General features: G+C 35.4%; 1 protein-coding gene across 16 annotated transcripts in view; it reads left to right on the top strand.

The window, feature by feature from the left end:
• LOC107660579 (poly(rC)-binding protein 3-like) overlaps positions 1-19841 on the top strand; it is a 64046-nt gene that overhangs the window by 29473 nt on the left and 14732 nt on the right. For 14 of the 16 annotated variants that reach the window (XM_016449911.1, XM_016449905.1, XM_016449909.1 and 11 more), the window contains exons 6-8: positions 18698-18864; positions 19162-19185; positions 19413-19445. In XM_016449911.1, the coding sequence (XP_016305397.1) occupies positions 18790-18864; positions 19162-19185; positions 19413-19445 (132 nt within the window). In that variant the 5' untranslated portion in view covers positions 18698-18789. Of the gene's footprint in view, positions 1-3677; positions 3752-4877; positions 4979-18697; positions 18865-19161; positions 19186-19412; positions 19446-19841 lie in introns of those variants that run through there. The other 2 variants (XM_016449904.1, XM_016449903.1) reach the window with 2 other exon arrangements.

The raw sequence follows: 19841 nt of genomic DNA, 5'->3' as shown, positions 1-19841 counted from the left end.
TTTTTTCTCTCTCTATGGTAGCCTACATCATCTTTAATTTAATAGCATTAGAGCTGCTCCATTGCAGCGGCTTAGTACTGTAGCGATTTGCTGTAAAAATGCAGAACCACTGGCTATAAATCTCCTGTGATATTTCCATAAATAGAAGTCGCGTTTTTTCCATCTGAAACGTGCAGCGATTTATTTTCCAAAGCCACTCATATAATGCAGAAACACTCATGAAGCAAGCAAAACACGTGCAATGCGCACACATATTTGTACTGGTGCAGAACGAGAGGGACAAGTACAGTACAGCCTAGCGCATTTCACACAGACACAGGCTGTTAGTTTCACTTTCACCAGAAAGTCGTCTTAGCCTTAATGACAGCCTGTAGTCTCCTGGGCATGCTGTCAACCAGGTTCATGCAAACCTGAACTTCAATTGTTTCCCAGACTCGGTCTGAATAATTTTTGGTCCCAAATTTGTATCAATTTTACTGGTTGTCCACTGTATGAAGAATTTTTGGGTATAGTATATCACAGTTTAGTTTTGTCTTATATTTACGATTTAGTTTTATTCCAAATGATGCGTGCTAAGTGAACGAACATCAATAAAGATCACACAACAGAAGTGCGCTCTCTCTCCCTCCCTGCCTCCCATTATGTAACTTGTGCATTGTTTTACTTACTTCTTTTTGACATATCCGACCGAACTACAAACTTTCCAGTGATGTCTGTGAGAAAGGTATATTCACCAGCTGGTTATATATATTATATATATATTACCAGCTGGCGCAAATCAGCTATACAGGCATTAATACTGAATGTTTTATATTCATTGCATACATATACTTCGTAGACATCTTTAATCTCTAATAACTCCATTCTGCTGTCTGTTGTCGGTGTTTCTTTGTCTGAATATGGCACTTATCACATGCTGTGTGGTATGGGCATTTGGTATTGGGGCATTTTAACGAGTACGAGTATGAGTACGAGTACAGGAGCTCAGTATCGTGCATCCTTATTATGATCTTTCAGAAATCATTCTAATATTATTTGGTGCTTATTTGAAAAAGTTCACTGTTGAAAAGTTGTGTTGTTTTTATTTACTGTTCTTGAATTCTTTTTTTATTTATTTTTTAAATTTTCATGAATAGAACATAATTAATTTATTTGAAATAGAAAGCTTTTGTAAAAATTCAGTTCCCTGCTAAATCAGTAAAACCGCATGAAATGCACATATACCTGTGTTTGCATTCCTTCTCATTGCTTGTCTCTGAATTAATTGCTATTGGAGAGCAGCTTGCATTCTGTGAGTTTCTTGCTATGCATCTGCAATAGATTCAAATTTTGTTCTGTGCATATAAACTTTTGATGGTAAATCCAAAACTACACACACACACACACACACACACACACACACACACACACACACACACACACACACACACACACACACACACACACACACACACACACACACACACACACACACACACACACACACACACACACACACACACACACACACACACACACACACAGAGTAAATGCTTATAACATAGTGAAGCTGTTGTTGTCTCCTTTTTGTTGTTAGACTTATAGAGATTCACCCAGAAGTGGAAATTTTCATCGTTTAATTATCCTCTTGTCGTTCCAAACCTGTTTGTCTTTGTGGAACACAAAAGAAGATATTTTGAAGAATGTTTTCACCCATACTATGAAAGTCAGTGTGGTCAAAAAGATTACCTATTCAAAAACATGTTCTTTTCTTTTTGATTTGTGTATTGCTTGGTTTGTGATGATTTTTGATAGGAATATGTGAAGCCTTTCTTTCATGAGAGAGAACAAGGGGACACATGGATTAAAGTTGAAAGGGAAGTTGCATAAATGCACAAATGCATTTTATGTTGTGTTCATATCCATATAATGGAAAAAAAATATTTTGAAGTATTTTTAAAGCAAAAAGGTTTAAGAAATGTCTCTCTCCAAGCCTGACTTTGATGTTTTTGTGCTTGAATTCAGCCTCTCTCTGGGCAAAGGAAAATAATGAAAGGGAAAAGAATAGTTTTTTCAAACATAAAAATTATTTTGTCATTTATTCTCTCTATACTTGTTTTGACATGCTTTCTTGTCTTATTTGTTGAATTTTTGCAGATTAACATGCTACTTTTTTCCCACATGATAAAAGTGAATAGGTAGAAAACCACCATAAAAGTATTATACAAGTGGTCGATATGACTTATGCACTATATGGTTTGGCGAACGCATCGAATATAAGTATTTATTAATAAAAATCTGGCCCTTCACCCAAGTTCTCAAAACAAACATTTTTTTTTGACTCTTTAGACACATTTAAAAGTTTGTGAATGGAAATTCGTCATTATCTACAAAATATTCTTAAAAATATTGTGTTCCACAGAATAAAGAAAGGCACACATGTTTGAAACGTAATTAAAGTGAGTAAATGATGAGACAATTTACATTTTTTGGTTGACTATTCTTTTAACAACACCGTTTTGCACTTTATCAGTGATGTAGCACGCATGTACAGTTCTCCTTTACGCAAAAGTGTTATGTTTTGTACATTACATGGCCTTGCATGTTTTAGCTCTGTGAATTAACAAGGTTGTTTATGCACCATAAAGGTGACAGTTCCACCCTGAAAGTTCCATTTGAAATTGATGTCAGAAGCTATTGGTTTTAGCTGCAGGGGTGTCCCATTATTGAAAGCTCTCACTGCAACCAAATGGAGGGTCAGGCGAAATTTTCCATTACCGACTCTAGCTAGGTCTGGGTGAGAGGGGTGGCGTAAAAGCTTTTAGAGCAGGGGCAAAATCCAGTCCGCAGCGGTGTGACCGAGACCCGAGGCAACAGAATTTTCCACTTATCCTCAGTCTGTGTGTGAAGGTATGGCCAAAGGATACACTTAAACTACAGAATTCCTCCAAACCTCCAGGGGAACATGTCTTAAGCATCCACTTCCTCTTAGAAAGAAAGAACCATTCTCATGCTGACCTCTAGTGTTTTGAAGGCATTGGGGTAAGAACCTTTCTTTCCAGTGTCCAAAGGACCCTGCATTGTCACTAAGAACGTCCTGGAGAACTCTTTGAGGAAAGAGATTTTGCTCGAGTGCATAAAATAAGAGGCCGCTGTCATGCGGTACTGGCATAGGCATTTGCACGTTCCCTCTACGCTCAGCGATTTATGGATTTTTCAGGTCTCTCGAAGCAAAGCACTGAGCCAGTACAGCGGTCCTCGTGTCATGCAGCCAGTAATGAGCTTCTTAATTTAACCCTGCAGGCTTGTGGCTCAATTAGGGCTTATAGACAAAGTTAAACTGATCAATCCAGGAAGTGCTTCTGCAGAGCTCTGTTAGACGCATGTTGAAGGTCAGCTGGTTATCAAAAGTTACACCAAGATTTCTGACCGTTTCTTTCAGTCTACTTTGAAGAACAAGAGACTGATTTGATGTTCTGTACCAAATTTTCATTGTGTTTTCTATGAGATCAGGTGACCTTTAGCATTTCAAACTCTATATGATTGTTGTCTCCTTCATGCTCGTCAGGGCCTATTAGTTTGCTCAATTGATGGACCCATTGCTGTTCCCAAACAAGTCAACTGTGCCTCCCCACCCCACCCTGCCTTTTGACCTTGCTGGGGGCATTGGTTGAGTTTAGTTATAGGACTAGGCACATTCACGTTCCTCTCATTGTGCCTACTTTCTTCCATCTGTGGTCCTTACTCAACCTCGAGAACTTTCCTCTAACGGGTAAGGATGATAGATAAGCTGCACTAAGAACGTATATCTTGGGTTTATGGTTTTGTTTTGCACTTCTTCACAGGGATCACTTGAAGTTTCTTACTCTTTGTGAATGTTTGAACATTTGTCTCTTTGCATTAGTGTTTCTGTTGCCTTAAACGACTGGATTGAATTTACCTCAGTGGACAATGAAAGAGGCACCCATTCGATTGGTCTCAAAGTTAGACACTTTCGAGTTGATGTCTTAGGTTGGTCTTAACCTCGGGAGTACCTAGAATTGTTAGTGTACTTTGGCATATTTTGGCTTTTTAAACCTTTCTCAAAGGCATTGAGATGTTTGCCTGAGTAACAATAATTTAGTCATGATTCTAAGGGTTTTAACCTCAGTGATTCATGATTAATTCATATTCTGCTGGTCATCTGAAGTGAATTAGCCAGGGGTTCATAATCCAGATTGAGCCAGTGGAGCTCCCCATCATTCCTCACTCTGCCAGATTAAAATGGCTGGTAGACACAAGGACTGTCAGATATTGTGATGTTGATCGAAAGCCACCCCTCATCCGGCTTAAACCTCCTGGTTTTTAGGCCATGTCTGTTCGCCTGTTTTTATTGTTCATGCTGTACGTCTTTCAGCTCAGAAAAAACAAGGACGGAGTGGGGTGAGGGAAAGGTAGAAGGGGCATAAAAGCATATGAAGGTTGAAGCTTAAATGTCACAACAGACAAATATTCAGTGTAATGACAGAAGTAACTGATGTAAGAGTCTACAGATGGTGACCAGACACCCTGGGCTGGACCAGACTGCAGGAAAGGGCATGTACAGTGGTGGGTACAGCTTCATTGACATGTCGCCCGCTGGACATACCCAGACGGCTGGAGTCTTGGGTGCCGATTCCACCCCCAATACCCCTGTGGCTGCTCGCTGAGCACAATGAGACTCCTCTAGCCTCAAAAACCTTTACCTCAGCCCAAGCAGTGATAATGCCGTTGACAAACAAGGGACTTGGTGCAGTGAAATTTGGATTTAGGCGTTTTTGCCTTTTGCGCATTGTATCCGGTGAGGGATCACGTGTCCAGCGCCTCACCCACATGACCTCATACCAGGACCAATCAAATGGTGCCGTTCCATTGGGGTTGAGGAGAGATCGCTGGAGAAATCATTTTCCCTCTGTGGTTTTTAATTTCAGTCCTTTCCGAATGTCAGTATTGGTGGCCATCGGTTAGGAGCTCTGTGAAGGTAAATCTTTTTATGTTTTCAGATGTGATTTTTAACATATATTTTGATTTAACATTGTGGCCTGGTCAGTTATGATTGGTCGTAAGGAACGGCATTCTGTATTTCAGTTAACTGAACAATTAACCTTACGATGTCTTTATGGATGATGTTCCCCAGGAATCATTCCTTTAGTCCTAAGTCTTCTAATGCTAAGAGTTTTGGACCATATATAGTCGATATATAGACCATTTAACATTAAATTATATTGTTTTTACATCTCAAGAAATATTTTGAAACTAGTATATGTTGCTGTGGTCTAAGTAGCTTGTGATATTTTGAACTGATTTGCTTTATTTGCTGTAGGTTGTGGCGTTTTTTTTACTATATCTGTATATCGTTCGACAGTAGTCTGTATGCTGCAGACAGTATGGCGTGAAGGATTGTGACTTGTGTGTCAGTCTCCGTTGCGATTCCGACCTTGATGGCAGTTCGCAACATTAAACGCTGCTCGGCCCTTTGATTAATGCTTCTAGAGAGGTACACAATTTTGTTTGTCGTCGTTACTTCAATTATCGTCATGAGTTCTTTATATGTCACAACGAAGCGGAAGAGATTTCGTCTTAAAAAACTGTTGGTACGGAGTCCACCCATTGCCAGCTTTTTAGTAGTCATCTATGAACAGAACAAAGAGTTTTTATTCTAAACCTGAGAGTGCTTCAACTTGAGAGTTTAAATTTGTTGGGTTATATTGCCAAGATACCATCTTCCCAATGGATTGATGGGATTTTCTCATCCCATTGGTTGGTATTGCAGTTTATGTGCAAATATGTACTTAAATGCTTTTTAAAGTGTCTAAAGATGCAGGGTTAAATCCGTGTTGCGCTTTCTACCAGCATATTGGTGATTTCAGAAATGGTCTTCACTGTGATGCCTGGAGACGACCAGAGGTGTCTCCATTTAGCATTTCAGCACTTTCGATTAGTAGGCCGTTAGCATAGCTTGGGTCATTGGTACCGATATCCCGGCTCTCAGATCCCTGGATCAGTTTTGCTTGATCTTGCATTGGCATTGCTGGGCGACTGAGCTTTTGATTATAATTTAGGTTGAGATCCAGGCAAGGGCGACTGATCAGGGTTGACAGTTTTCGAGCCGCCTGTCAGGCTGAGTACGGGAGGGTGCCCCTGCAGACACGCGTACTGCAACAAAAGGCTCCTCTAGAGTTGTTCACATATGAGTGTTCATGTGCCCCCTCCTCCCTCACAACACAACGCCCAGCCAAAGGGACCCCAGCCCTGGTGATGCCACATGCCCACGGGGAACACTTGTGCCAGAAAACCAACCTTTTTTTTTAAACAGTGAAAGCCTGTAATATCACTTGGTTTTAACACGGTGTGCTTGCATTGTTTGTTTAGGGAATCAATATTTGATGAGTGTCCGTTTTAATCAATATGTTTCTCATCAAAAATGTGTGTGGACAAATTACTTGATCTATATCAAAAAATATGTGATCGCTCATTTTGTGCATGAGCTGGGACTCTAGTAAAGGAAAACAAAGACTAGACCTTATGCACAATTGACTTGGTTTTAATAAATGGTGTTTTTTGGTTATTTGGTTATTATATAATAATAACAATGAATCTTTTTGAAAGATTATTAAAATTCTCACTTATAGTCTCATTTTAGCTCCAGACTAGGGCTGCAACTAACAACCATATTAAAAATCAGTTAATCTAATTTACTTGATTGATTAATTAATTAATTAATTAATTAATTGGATTTTGCCCATTGCTCTCCATTAATCAATCTGCAAAGTTATGTGTGAGTGTGTGTGTGTGTGTGTGTGTATATATATATATATATATATATATATATATATATATATATATATTAATGTCACTTTTTAGTTTTAGTTTTTTTTATATATATTTAATGAAATTTAAAATGACAGTTTTCCTGTAATGAAATATTATTATTATTATTATTATTTTTTTTTTTTTACTTTTAGACATTAATTTTTTATTTATCCCATTAAAATTTCTGTTCACACATAAAAAAAAAAATAATAATTTGCTTTGAACATTTCTGTATTTTGGGATTTTTGCTTTGAATTCCAGGTTTCTGGATAATGTATGTGTAAATTTTATTATGGTTAATTAATAATGGGTAATTTTTTTGGGCGACTATTGTTTGAACATTTTTCCCTTTCTGTTGAACTATAGAAAATGCGGTTAAATTTATCTTAAAAATTCTATTGTGAATTGAAAAAAAAAGTACAAAATACACAATATAGTATTTGACATGATATGAAAGGGTTCATAAGTTCATTTTGAGTATTTTATGACATTTAGGATGAAAGCAGCACTTTCTGCAGTGAAATTCTCCTCATGGCGTGGGATTATGAAGCAGGTTTATGGCCGGGTTTATGTTTGTATGTAATGACTGCCTTGGAGGATTAGGGCAGGCCAGATGACGGTGGATGGACTCGGATTATATTTAGCATTTTCCTCTTGCGCCTGTTATATTGCTTTGTGTTTTCTGTGTTTATAAAATGGCAACAGTCGTAGGAATCATGCATTATCTATTCCCTCTCTGTGTGTCTAATGGCTGCAGATCAAATGCTCCCACCCTGCTCTTTATTCAGAGGTTTTAATTTAATTCCTCCCCACAGTTAGAGCGATGACCCATCATAAGGACCTCATCACAGAGAGAATATCCTCTCTATCCTCTCTCAATCATAATACAAATCTTAAAATTTGTACCGAGAGGACCATTTGCACATACTTTACATTTGTGAAGTCTTGTGAATGTGAGAGTCAAAACATCAGAAGTGGGTGGTCTGTTACTTGTTATTTACATACATCAGTGTTTTTTTTTATTTATTTTTTTTATCAGATTGAGCATTTCGGCTGCTATTTGTTTATTATAGTAGAAAATACAGAATGTTATTAAAAGGGGTCATATGATGCGATTTCATTTTTTCCTTTCTCTTTGGAGTTTCAAAAAGGCGGGGCATAGAGGAGAAACAATAATGTACAGTATGTGGAAAATAATGTTTTTTTAACTTTAAACCGGATAAACACATTTCATTACACCAAATACACAAAATAATGTTCTTTTTAGCAGCATCATATGACCCCTTTAAGCAAACACTGCATGTCTATAAAGACTTACTTTTTTCCTCTGATCATTTTGATTCTGCTGTAAATCTCAGTGGACGTGTTCTGCTCTGGGTTCATAATCCTGTTTGGAATCATATTATTCTGTTGCACTACACATGCAACATTTAATCCTCTTGTTTTTCTTTACCCACAACTGTAAATTCTCTTTTTGATTATTGTCATTTTCATGTTGAGTACAAATATTATTGATTCATCTAAAATCTCTGCATGACCCTTCCGCCCAGACACAGATGGAACCTGTGAAAGTTTTTTCTTTCTTTCATGTTTTTGTGCCCTGTTTTGGGGGATTTTGTTAAATAAATCTCAAATTGAAATATTTATCCAATTAGCTAATTATTAAAAAAAAAACATGCAAGGGATAGGGAATGTGTAGACCTTTGATTGGCAGGTGTTCCAATTCTGCAGAGTTGCATGGGCACAGATTTCGTGTGGGCCTGCTAATGTTAAATACACATTTTTTTTTAATACATATTTTTAACAAAAATATTTTAGTAGTCACTTTTTAGAAAATTGCAAGATTTCTGCTAATGTTTTTTTTAATTATTTTTTAGAAATGTTTTTAAAAAATTTAATTAGGTTTTTTAATTATATAATTTTTTAGTAAAAAAATAATTGCTAGATTTGTTCTGATATTTTATCATAGAGTGTTTTTTATATAATGTTTCTTTTATTAAAATTTGAATAATCACTTTTTTTTGTTCTGATATTTTTAGAATTTTTTTTAAACCAGAAAATTACCAAATCTGTTGTACTGAGATGGGTTAAATCAGGACAAAATGAACAAAAAAAAAGTAAAAATAGTTTAGACAGCATGAACAATTTAATTTGGCTCTTCTTTTGGCCTCTCTGAAAATAGTATTTGACAGCCTTTCTTGAAGAATGACTGTGCTGCTTCCGTCGCACTATACTGCCGATTATTCCTCCGTTACCTCCCTTCTTCCTGTTTGCTTTTTGAATCTCATCCTCGCCCATAGTCGTGATTTCGAGAGCAAGAGAAAAGACAAACTGCCTCGGGCTATAATTTGCCCTGAAATCTCGCATGAGCCAGTGTCTCCAATAAACACTGTCGCCTCTCGTTAAGCTCTCGCCCTTGATACACTGACAGGACTAGTGATGTGTTTAACACGATAAATCATGGCGCTTGATCTGTCCAGGCCCCTCTGCCAGCCCACTTGTACAGTGACTTACCTCCTCTTTCTGTCAGAGATGACCACACTTGCTGATCTACGTCTTTATGATTCAGGTTTACCCTGAAAAACCCTAATTGGTTCCTGGTCTTGTTGAACATTATTCCAAGAAAAAAATTATCTTTGAAGTGTCCATGTTGTTAATCAAATCCAGTCCCAGCCTACTTTTTTCCTGACTAAATGTCCTGTTTTACTTGGATATACTTGTTACTTTGTTTTATAGAAATGTAACTGTTTTTCAGCATGCTTTAGCGTTGGACATCGTGTCAGCAGTTTGCAAGAACATGCCAGCATTGACTAATCTTTTTGTCACCTAGTTATTGATTCCAAAAACAGAATAAAAAATAAATAAAAAAACCATTGTTGGTTTTAAATGAAACCTTGCATGACATATAACCAGATATTGACAAAAAAAACAAAAAAACTGTGCAATGGTAAATTGTTAATATATTGTCACATTCAATATTCTCCCAATGCTCCCATTCATGAGCCTGTGTACTTTCTTAATGCATGTTCTTTGAGATCATTTTCAAAGTGACACATCCCTCTTTCTTTTCAACCTCTGTCCTCCAATCTGACTCCGTTTTACTTAAAAACACATTAGATTGTGAACATCATTTCACATAATTCTAATGTTAGTGGTTGAGTATTTTGGTAAAATGTTTTTATTCCAGTATTTCACTTTTCTCATTATCATGATTTTGTCAAAGGAGAAATTCATTGATTGTGCCCCCAATGTAGCCACATTTTTGTTGTTGTTTGATTTTAGCCAGTAGGAGTCAATAGCTTTGAGCATTTGACAAATTAATTGTTTATGTAGTCTTTTTGCTCCTGATGTTCAAGACCTTTTTCCCGTTTCGCATTAATTAAAAAAAACAGCCTATGGTCTGAAAAAGCATTTTGATTTATTTTCTCCTCGCAGAACTGCTTAAATCGCAGTGGTCATTTTAGAGGAAGTGGGGTGTTTGTTTGTTTCTGGTTGTGCTGGAGTGAATTGCAGCCTTAGGTTCTGTCTCCTGTTATATTCCCTATTACAAGGTCACACTATTGTAAGCAATAAAGTTATTATTTTTCTCCTCCTGTTTTAGCAGTGTTATACAAACACCATTTTGAAATGTTCTTTGAAATGTCTTTTTTTGTACACTCCATGTATCCACTTATTCTAACTTCCACTCTCTTCGGAAATCAGCACTGGTCAAGAATGGCGAAGGCATAGCAGTTTTTTTTATCATCCTAAATATAACATAGTCTAAAATACTTCTAACATACACCAATAAAACCAGCGTATATTCAGGCAATAATCGGTGAAGGCAGGTGAAGTTGAACACACGGACACTGGGAATGAAGAAAAACTTTAGTAGCTCTAGGTTCACCTGCAGATCTTTATTGTAATTGTTGTAACTTTGCCATTGTAAATTTTGAGTCAGTCATATTTTAGGGGGCAGAGCAATGTAATATATAATGTAATGTAATACTTTATTTTACATTATATGCTCTTACCTGTACTTATAGTACTGGAATCTAAGTACAGTGTACTTACCTAAGTACTGGAAAATACTACATGGGTTAGGTTCAGAGTTAGTACCTAGTTATTACACAGTTATTGCAATTACTACAGTATAACAAGTACATAGTATATACATGCGGAACAGGACTGTAAAATAAAGCCATATTTATTCATATTTTCATTTAGCTTGTATTTTTATATTGTGATTAATTTTTGTTTAAGTAATTTTGTTATGTGCTTGTCATTTTTATTCTATTTAGCATTATTTTTATTTAGGTTTTATTTTTTAGTAAATTTAGTACTTCATACTAATGCGCTCAATGCGCTACAAATAAAAAACCACATGCAAATAGAAAAAAACACTTGCAAATTAAGAAAACATCTTCATCTGTTTGACAGCACATGTGCTGCAAATGCTCACAACACAACCAAAAACAGAAACGCACTGCAAATACTTACAACACAAACAAATACAAATGTGCTGCAAAAACAGAAACACGCTGCAAATACTTACAACACAAACAAATACAAATCGGAAATGTTAAAGTTAAACAAACCTGGGACATGCTTATCAATCTCTTCTCTGAAAGGTGAGATTTTTGTTTATTTTAACATCTTGATCATATAATTCCTTAGCTTTTTTTGGGGGGGGGTATTATTAGCCTAAATAAGCTGACGAAATACTACACAATTACTGTAACTGAAATGTTATGTAAGCTGGCTACTTTTACAACTTAAAAAATTAACTATGGTTTTACTATTAAAATAAATAAATAGCCTATATATTATATATATATATATATATATATGTGTGTGTGTGTGTTTACTATTGTCCTTTTGCATTATTGACACACTATTTTCCTATTTAATATTTTTTCATTTATTTTATAATATTATTTTATAATATTATTTATTATTTAATGTAAAGCTGCTTTGACACAATCTGTATTGTTAAAAGCGGAAATGTGTTTAAAAATCATATCACCGTTATTGAAAAAAATTATATCGCGATACATATTGATATTGAATTATTGTCCAGCCCTAGTTTATCATAGTATTTGTACAGCCGTGGTTATACAAATGGTAATCAATACATGGTTACTACACTTTTCGTAACCATCGTTGGGGTCTCAGTTTTGGTCTGTGCTACTTGTAGCAGGTTTTTGTGTTTTTGTTGTGCGTATTTGCAGTGCTTTTCTGTATTGGGTTGTGTTGCGAGTATTTGCAGCACATGTGCTGTCAAACTAATGAAGATGTTTTCTTAATTTGCTGGTGCTTTTTTTTTTTATTTGCATGTGTTTTCTTAAGTTGCAGCACTTTGTGCTCTTTTGGCCACCGTAATTTCAGTTAGTTTCAATTGTCAATAAGTTTTAATTTTCATTTAATATTTTTAAGTTCAAGTTTCTCATCCAATATTAATATTTGTTTAGATTTGAGCTTTCTTTCAATTAATAAAAAATATTTTAGATTTAGTTAGTTACAGTTTTAGTTAACACTAACAGTGCTTTCTTCTGTGGAACATCATGTTTCAGTGTTTTTGTTCATTCATTGAAATCAATTTTCACAGGTACTGTATACCATGTTTGGCTGTTTAGTCATTTATATGAATTAATATGAGACAGTACTGTGCTGCATTTCCATCAAAGAGATGGAAAAAGGAGCATTTTGGGAGCACTGCTTGACCAAGCGTAAAGCGTGATTAATTCAATAGGTACCACAGAGGAAGGGGCCAGAAGCTCTTTAGAGGAAGGGCTGACCCACTTTCTATATCCTGTGCTTCAGCAAAGACTGAGCTTATCTACCACCGGGAAGATATCAGACTTATGATTAACATAAAATAGAATTAAAATGTGAAGTATTTCAACAGCTAATTTTTAATCTGCTCATACTTTCGGAAATGTGCTTGCAGTGTCCCAAACACACACACTCCAACATCAATAGAAAGTGGTTGAAAGGACACATGCCTTTTAAGGTAACATGAGTGTGTGTATGCATCCAATGCTTTTGCTCTGATGACTGCTGTAATCAGCACACAGATGTAGTGTTCAGATGTCCGCTGTTGTTCACCCGACCATCTCTGTTTCTTTGTTTGGGTGTTTTTGTGTGGCCTCTTTTTTTCCCTGATCACTTTTTGGAACTAAACACAATTTTCACTATATAATCACTGTAAAAAAAAGATTTTTCAAAGTTGCAAATAAAGATTTTTGGAGTATGTTTTGCAAGAAAATACTTTTTTAATATTTCCACTTAAAAATATCACGTGTTGGCGTTTCTTTGTAATTAATTGTAAAATTTACAAGCAATTTTTGTGTGATTTTTTTTTTTTACACACACACACACAGAGAAACAAACAAAAAGAAAATCACACAAAACTTGCTAGTATGCATATATATATATATATATATATATATGGATTTGAGGATAAAATGTATGTTATATCAACTATATTTGGGGAAAAATTGAGATAAAACATTTGTCTTACTATGACTAATTTCCTGGCTAGTTATGTATCCTGAATGCACATAATTAAATAATATTGTCACAATTTCTGCAAACAAAATTACAGATGATAAGTTTGTGCTGGTTATATTTAGTTTTTTTTAAAGACCTATGATGTTTCATATTTGAAGGGGTCATATGATGCGATTTCAATTTTTCCTTTCTCTTTGGAGTGTTACAAGCTCTTGGTGCATAAAGAAACTAAAGAAGACTAAAGTCTCAAATCCAAAGAGATATTCTTTATAAAAACGAAGCGGAGTCCAGCCCGGGGTCGTCACATGTGGTTGCCGCAAGCCCGCCGGACACTCCTTCGTCGAATCCGCCGGCCACGCTGTTCTCAAGCTCGCCCGCCACCGCTCACTCAAGCCGGCCTCTGCTCGCTCTAGCCGCCAGCCTCCGCTCACTCTAGGCCTCATTTCTCCGATCACAAATGCAGACATGGTTTTGTTTACGCAGCGTGATGCATTTCAACGAGTAAAAAGACCGTATAAGTCATTATAATCTGTAATTATGTCCCCACTGGATGCAACAAATGCCTCGTTTATGATGGGTTTTAATGTTTTTGTCTCGTCGCTCCGGCCGGGACACGGCATCACAGTATGGTAAGGGGCGTAACATTTCCGTCACACGCTTGAGGTATTCGGCCAATCACAACGCACTGGATAGCTGGCCAATCAGAGCACAGCTCGCTTTTCAGACCGATGAGCTTTGTAAAAATTGACGCGTTTCAGAAAGGCGGGGCATAGGGGAGAAACAATAATGTACAGTATGTGGAAAATGTGTTTTTTGAACCTTAAACCGCATAAACACATTTCATTACACCAAATACACAAAATAATGTTCCTTTTAGCAACATCATATGACCCCTTTTAATATCAAGCATGCAATATCGATGGTAAAGATGGCCTGTCAAAGTTTGTGCACAAATGTATATAAATCATTGAAATTGAAGTTGTTTCGATGTTTGTTTCACATTCTTTTTGGATTATCGCGGTTACAAAATTCAAATTCTGAATATTTTCTTTTTTAATATTTAATATTTCAATATTTTATTATTTTATTATTTGAATGAATGATAAAGGAATGGCAGAAAAGTTTCCTAGAGCATTTTAAATGTGACCTTCATATGACAAAAATAATATTTGTGTATTTAAATCAACCCCTGGGATGTAAACGTGCCTAAGGAAACACTCTTTTATGTCACCTCAAAATATACAAAGAAAGGAGCACTTTAAAAATGTAGTCCTTTGGGCACTAAACATGATAATCTAAGTAATAATATTCATGCTATTCATGCAGCTTTTCATTGAAGCACCAGATATGGAGCATTAGCATCACATAAACGATAAGATTGCCTTTCCTCGATCCAAATTTGGTGTATTCGTAAAGTTGCCACAAGGTGTTAGCGCTTCTCCCACAGCCTCTGTGTTGTTTGTCGTCTTACAGGCTGATTTAATTAGATAAGATTTCATGCAGGGTTGAACTTGAAGGCATTTGAGATTTAAGTCATTTGAGGTGGATGAAGAACTACATTAAGTGAGTCATGAGGAGACGTGCTCTCCGTCACCATGCAGATAAATACAGTTGTCACTCCTCTTAATCCTGTTCCTTACACACAATGATATCTGCATCCAGCAACAAATTCACTCGCAAAAAATCAGGTAATTCCAATGTCATTTATACAGTGCAATCTTTCTGATTGTAATTAAAAGGATTTACTCCAGCATTTAAATGTGGTTGTCGCTTCCAAAACATTGCGGTGTGTTTGAGAGAGTCTACACACCATGACAGAAGATATTTCTTCAATGAAAACTTAGAAGAAGAATAAAGCATCAAGTGTTGTATGCAACTCAATTTTCTTTGTAATTATATTCTCTCTCTTTCGCTCTCTCTCTCTCTTTTTTCATTATTCTTGGAGTGAATTGCTACAGCGGTTCTCTGAATAAGACCATCTTCAGAGTTCTTATGATTTCTCTTGTGAAAAAGAACTATGAGCATACTTTTGAAAAAAGAGTACTTATTACAGAAATAAAGAATTTTAAAGAATATACTTAAATGTGAACTGAATGTAATGTTTTAGGAGATTCAATTGCATGCAAATGCAATTAAATGAAATGTATTGTAGGTTAAATTTATATCAAATACAGTTAGTTGAACTTAAGAGTGACCCACCTACGTAGGACTTAAGTATGTTTTTATATGTAATTTCATAAGTTCTATTTCCTTTGAAATATGGTACTGACAGTCATTTATGATAAACAAAAATATGCAGGGTTATTATAGTTAACTAAAACTAAAACAACAACAACAAAAAAGTAGTTACTTGAAATCACTTGGAAAAAAAAAAATAGCTGGAGTCCTTAATTGGAAACTAGCTGTAAAAAAAAATGAAAAAAATGAATATATATTTAAATTTATTTTATTTCAGATAGTTGCCAAGGACTCATTTTCATTTAGCTTAACTTGATGTACTGTAATAGCTAAAACTAAAACTGAAATAGAAATAAATTATTAAAAAACTATTTACTAAAAATGTAAAAAACAAACACAACATAATTAGTGAAACTTTAACTAAAATTAAAACTAAAATGAACTAAAACAGAAAAAACAAAATTAATAAAAACTATAACAGCATGTCAGTGATACTAAAATAATACTACTTTAATTCCAATTCAGAAGAAACTTATATAACATTTATTTAAATACATTTGTTTACATATTTGTAAGCTGCAGTTTAGTAGATTTAAAATATACTAACTTTAACTGTAATATGAAATAACATGCTACAGTTAAAATTATAATCAATTTGACATGTGCTTTAGTATGTTAGTCAATACATCACAATAAGTGCACTTTAAAACATTATAAAATATTAAAACAATGATCTAAAATGTACTTTGAAGTAAAAGTTTAAATTTGACGTTATTACCATGTGCATTATGACTGTGCAAGTTTTCATAAACTTTTGAAAGTTTATTTTCTTTAAATACTTTAAATACACCTAAGTTGCTTTTTATTACATTAGTATTATATTATCTGCACGTATACTTTCACTTTCAGTAACACTTGTTTTTTTTGTTTTTTTTTTGGTTTTGTTCCTTTTCTTTTTTCCAGGGTTTCCCAGGACTGGGGCTTGTTAAAATGGAGCGCTCCTGTTTGTAGGAGTACAAGCCGGTTCACTTGTGTCCATTTGTTTTGCTGCTTCTGTGTGCTTTTAGCTCAGATTATAATTTTTATGCAATCTGTGCTAAGCAGGAGATTTGTGGACAGCTGGCAGCTCATCTCATATACCCATGTGAATCTCTTCTGATCTTTCCTCTGCTTTCTCTATGCATCTCTCTCACACATAACCTGCAAATTTGTGCTTAAAACTTTGCTCCGCTCATCTCTTCCTTGAGCGCGTACACTGTTTCTCTTTCAAATGGGTTTTTTTTTACGGTCACCATTATTCACGTTTTGCTCTCTCTTTATCCTGCGCTTCATATGAAGGGCTGGCAGCTGTACTGAAATGGCTTAATGTTTCAATCTCTCAATCGTTGTTGATCCCCAGACCCACATGACGGCGTAACTCACTGAAAAAGGGACAGGTCTGAAGCTGTGCTGAGGAGTTAGGACTTCCCCTCCCTCATCAGAGCGCAGACAGATACTCATTATAACGGCTGAGCATGAGAAATCATCGGAGGGATCAGAGAGACAGAAAATACAGATTCCATTAAGCTGAATGTTATGAATTTTTACACAAAATGGAAAATAAGTTGTTTTATATGACCTTGTTTATGGTAAACCCACAGAAATCTGCAGATCTACGCAGATTGAATGGACTTGATGCTTCTGGCTGAAAGCACAACTAAATTATCCTCAATAATAAGTTTTACGTTTTTTTTTTTTAAATGCATTAGATTTCATTCAAAATTTTAAATTAAATGATCTGAAAATTGGGTTTTATGTGTGTTGTTTTAATTTAGTCTCTCTTTATCATAACTATGTAAACACTTTGAATTAATTTGGACCCAAATGTGTAGAATTGTATTAATTTGTGTACATTTTATGCAGATTCTATCTTTGCCTACTTGTAATATTGTCATCGTGTGTGAGAGCCTTTTTGAGCATCAGGACATTGATGCTGTAAAGTCTAGATTCCTAATGCATTTATTTTTATTAATTTATTATTTATAAGATTTAACTGAGATCAGTTTGGTTGGGATGTTGCTTTTGTAAGATATGTATCTTCTTACGCTGGCATTATAGCCCATGAAATATTTGGCTCAGCTGTGCAATAAGCCGAATGATCTCAGCAGCTGTTAGATTATGAAACTATTTTGATGTTACTGCCTGGCAATGAATATGATATTAAGTTGACTTTGATTACTTGTAAAGTGCTCCCTCTTGTGTTCAAACTATGCATATAAAAGGCTATTAATTATGTTGCGGTGTAGAGTTAAAAGAATGTTCCATATTCAATAAGTCTATACTAACAGCATAATGTTGATTATCACAGAGAACTGAGAGAGAAAAAAGCAATCATGCTGACAAAATTCACCAGGCAATAAAACACACTCTGTACATAAAATGTATGGCCACAAAACTTAAAATACATGTTAACATGAGACTAGTGAGTTATAGTCAATCTTTACAGGAATGAACAATAATCAGACATTTAGAATCTCTGGAAAACACTGTATGCTTTCTTTTCAAAGTGTTTTATTTACATTCAATTTTATTTATTTATTTTACATCAAAAGTTTGGCGTTGGCAAGATATTTTTTACAAGAAATGAATACTTTTATTTTGCAAGAATGCATCGAATTGATCAAAAGTGACAGTAAAGAAGACATTTATGTTACAGAAAGATTTCTCCTTCAAATAAATGCTGTTCTTTGGAACTTTCTATTCATCTAAGAATCCTGAAAAAAATATTAAAAGTTTCTACAAAAATGTTAAGCAGCACAACTGTTTTTGACATTAATAATAATAAGAAAAAAATCTTGAGTACAAAATCAGTATATTAGAATGATTTCTGAATAAATTGCAGGAATTCACAGGAATAGATTACATTTTAAATAGAAAACAGTCATTTTAAATTGTAATATTATTGTTTTTACTGTATTTTTCATCAAGTAATTGCAGACTACAAACCGTTGAATAATAGTGTATTCATTTTAAATGAGTTGGGACAAGTCAAAAATATTTTCTGTGACAAACAACATTATGTCCCAAATGCGAATTTTTGAACCAGGAGCATTCTTTTAATTTTGAGCTTTCGCTCCTGAGCAGAGCCAAACATTCTGCGACCATCTTGTTTTCTCATTTGGAAGTCTATGGGCTCTTCGTGACTCTTGTCTGTGATTATCCCATCCCCCCTGTGCAGGTGACTGGTTGGCTGCTGTACCATCATTCTCGTCCTACTCCTGGGGATTTCCTGTCACGTGACCATATTCCTGATTCACCTCCACTCCTAGTATGGAACCCAACAAAGTCCAGTCAGAGGGTGGGCTGAATGTGACCCTGACCATCCGGCTTCTCATGCACGGCAAGGTAAGTTGAGCCCGCAGAGCAGTACAGTACAGAGGGAAGTGGATGGGGGTGGGCTTGTGATGTCACTGCTGTGTGCCTCAGGGATCTGTCCTCTCCTGACCCACTGTTTCAGGCCAAGGTGAATCAGGGGTTGTCAGTACCAGTGACCTTTTAGACTCATTAAATCTCCGTAAACAAGGAATGAATATAAAATATAGCCATTTTCATGAGGAAATGTGTTCATGTACAATTGTGAATGTTTAAAATGCTTACGTTTGCAATGATTTTATTGGTTCTCTATTTTTATTTTTTTTGCAGGAAGTTGGAAGCATCATTGGAAAGGTATGCTAACATACATACATACATACATATATATATATATATACATATATACAGTATATACAGTATATACAGTATATAGATACAGATAGATAGATTATATTATATATATTCAGTATATTATATCAGCGACTTAAGACTGGTTTTGTGGTCCAGGGTCACATATATATGTGTGTATATGTGTTTTTTTAAGCACTGAATCCAATTCTCCACTCTTCTTTTTGCTACAGAAAGGGGAAACTGTGAAGAAGATGCGTGAAGAGGTATGTTTCTTTTTGCTAATTCGTTTTACCAAAATCCTCTTGTTCTGTTGAGAATTAACTTTTTTTAATCACACTGACCTCAGTGTTGTTTGTGTAAAAATAATAGTAGTCATTTAAAATGAGCTTATTACCCTTTTTAAAGATGGGATAGATGAAAGTAGTTTAAAATTGCACCTTTAAGTGTGGTTTTGAGCTGTTAAAATTTCTTGGAGTCTCTCAGACCCAGGGCTGGATTGGTAATCGGGCATACCGGACATTTTCCCGGTGGGCCGACGCACTTAAGGGGCCGACAGAATGTTTTTTTTTGCCGAAAACCATCACGCAGGGACAGCGAGCAGCCAGTGGCCCATTGGATTGTCTCCTGCATAGACAGCGTAAACCATCCAATCACAATGC

The sequence above is a fragment of the Sinocyclocheilus anshuiensis genome, unplaced genomic scaffold (genome assembly GCF_001515605.1).
Source record: "Sinocyclocheilus anshuiensis isolate Anshui unplaced genomic scaffold, SAMN03320099.WGS_v1.1 scaffold627, whole genome shotgun sequence".
Lineage (NCBI taxonomy): Eukaryota > Metazoa > Chordata > Actinopteri > Cypriniformes > Cyprinidae > Sinocyclocheilus > Sinocyclocheilus anshuiensis.
Note: the sequence above shows the minus strand (reverse complement) of the source record. Positions and strands in the feature narration are given on the sequence as shown.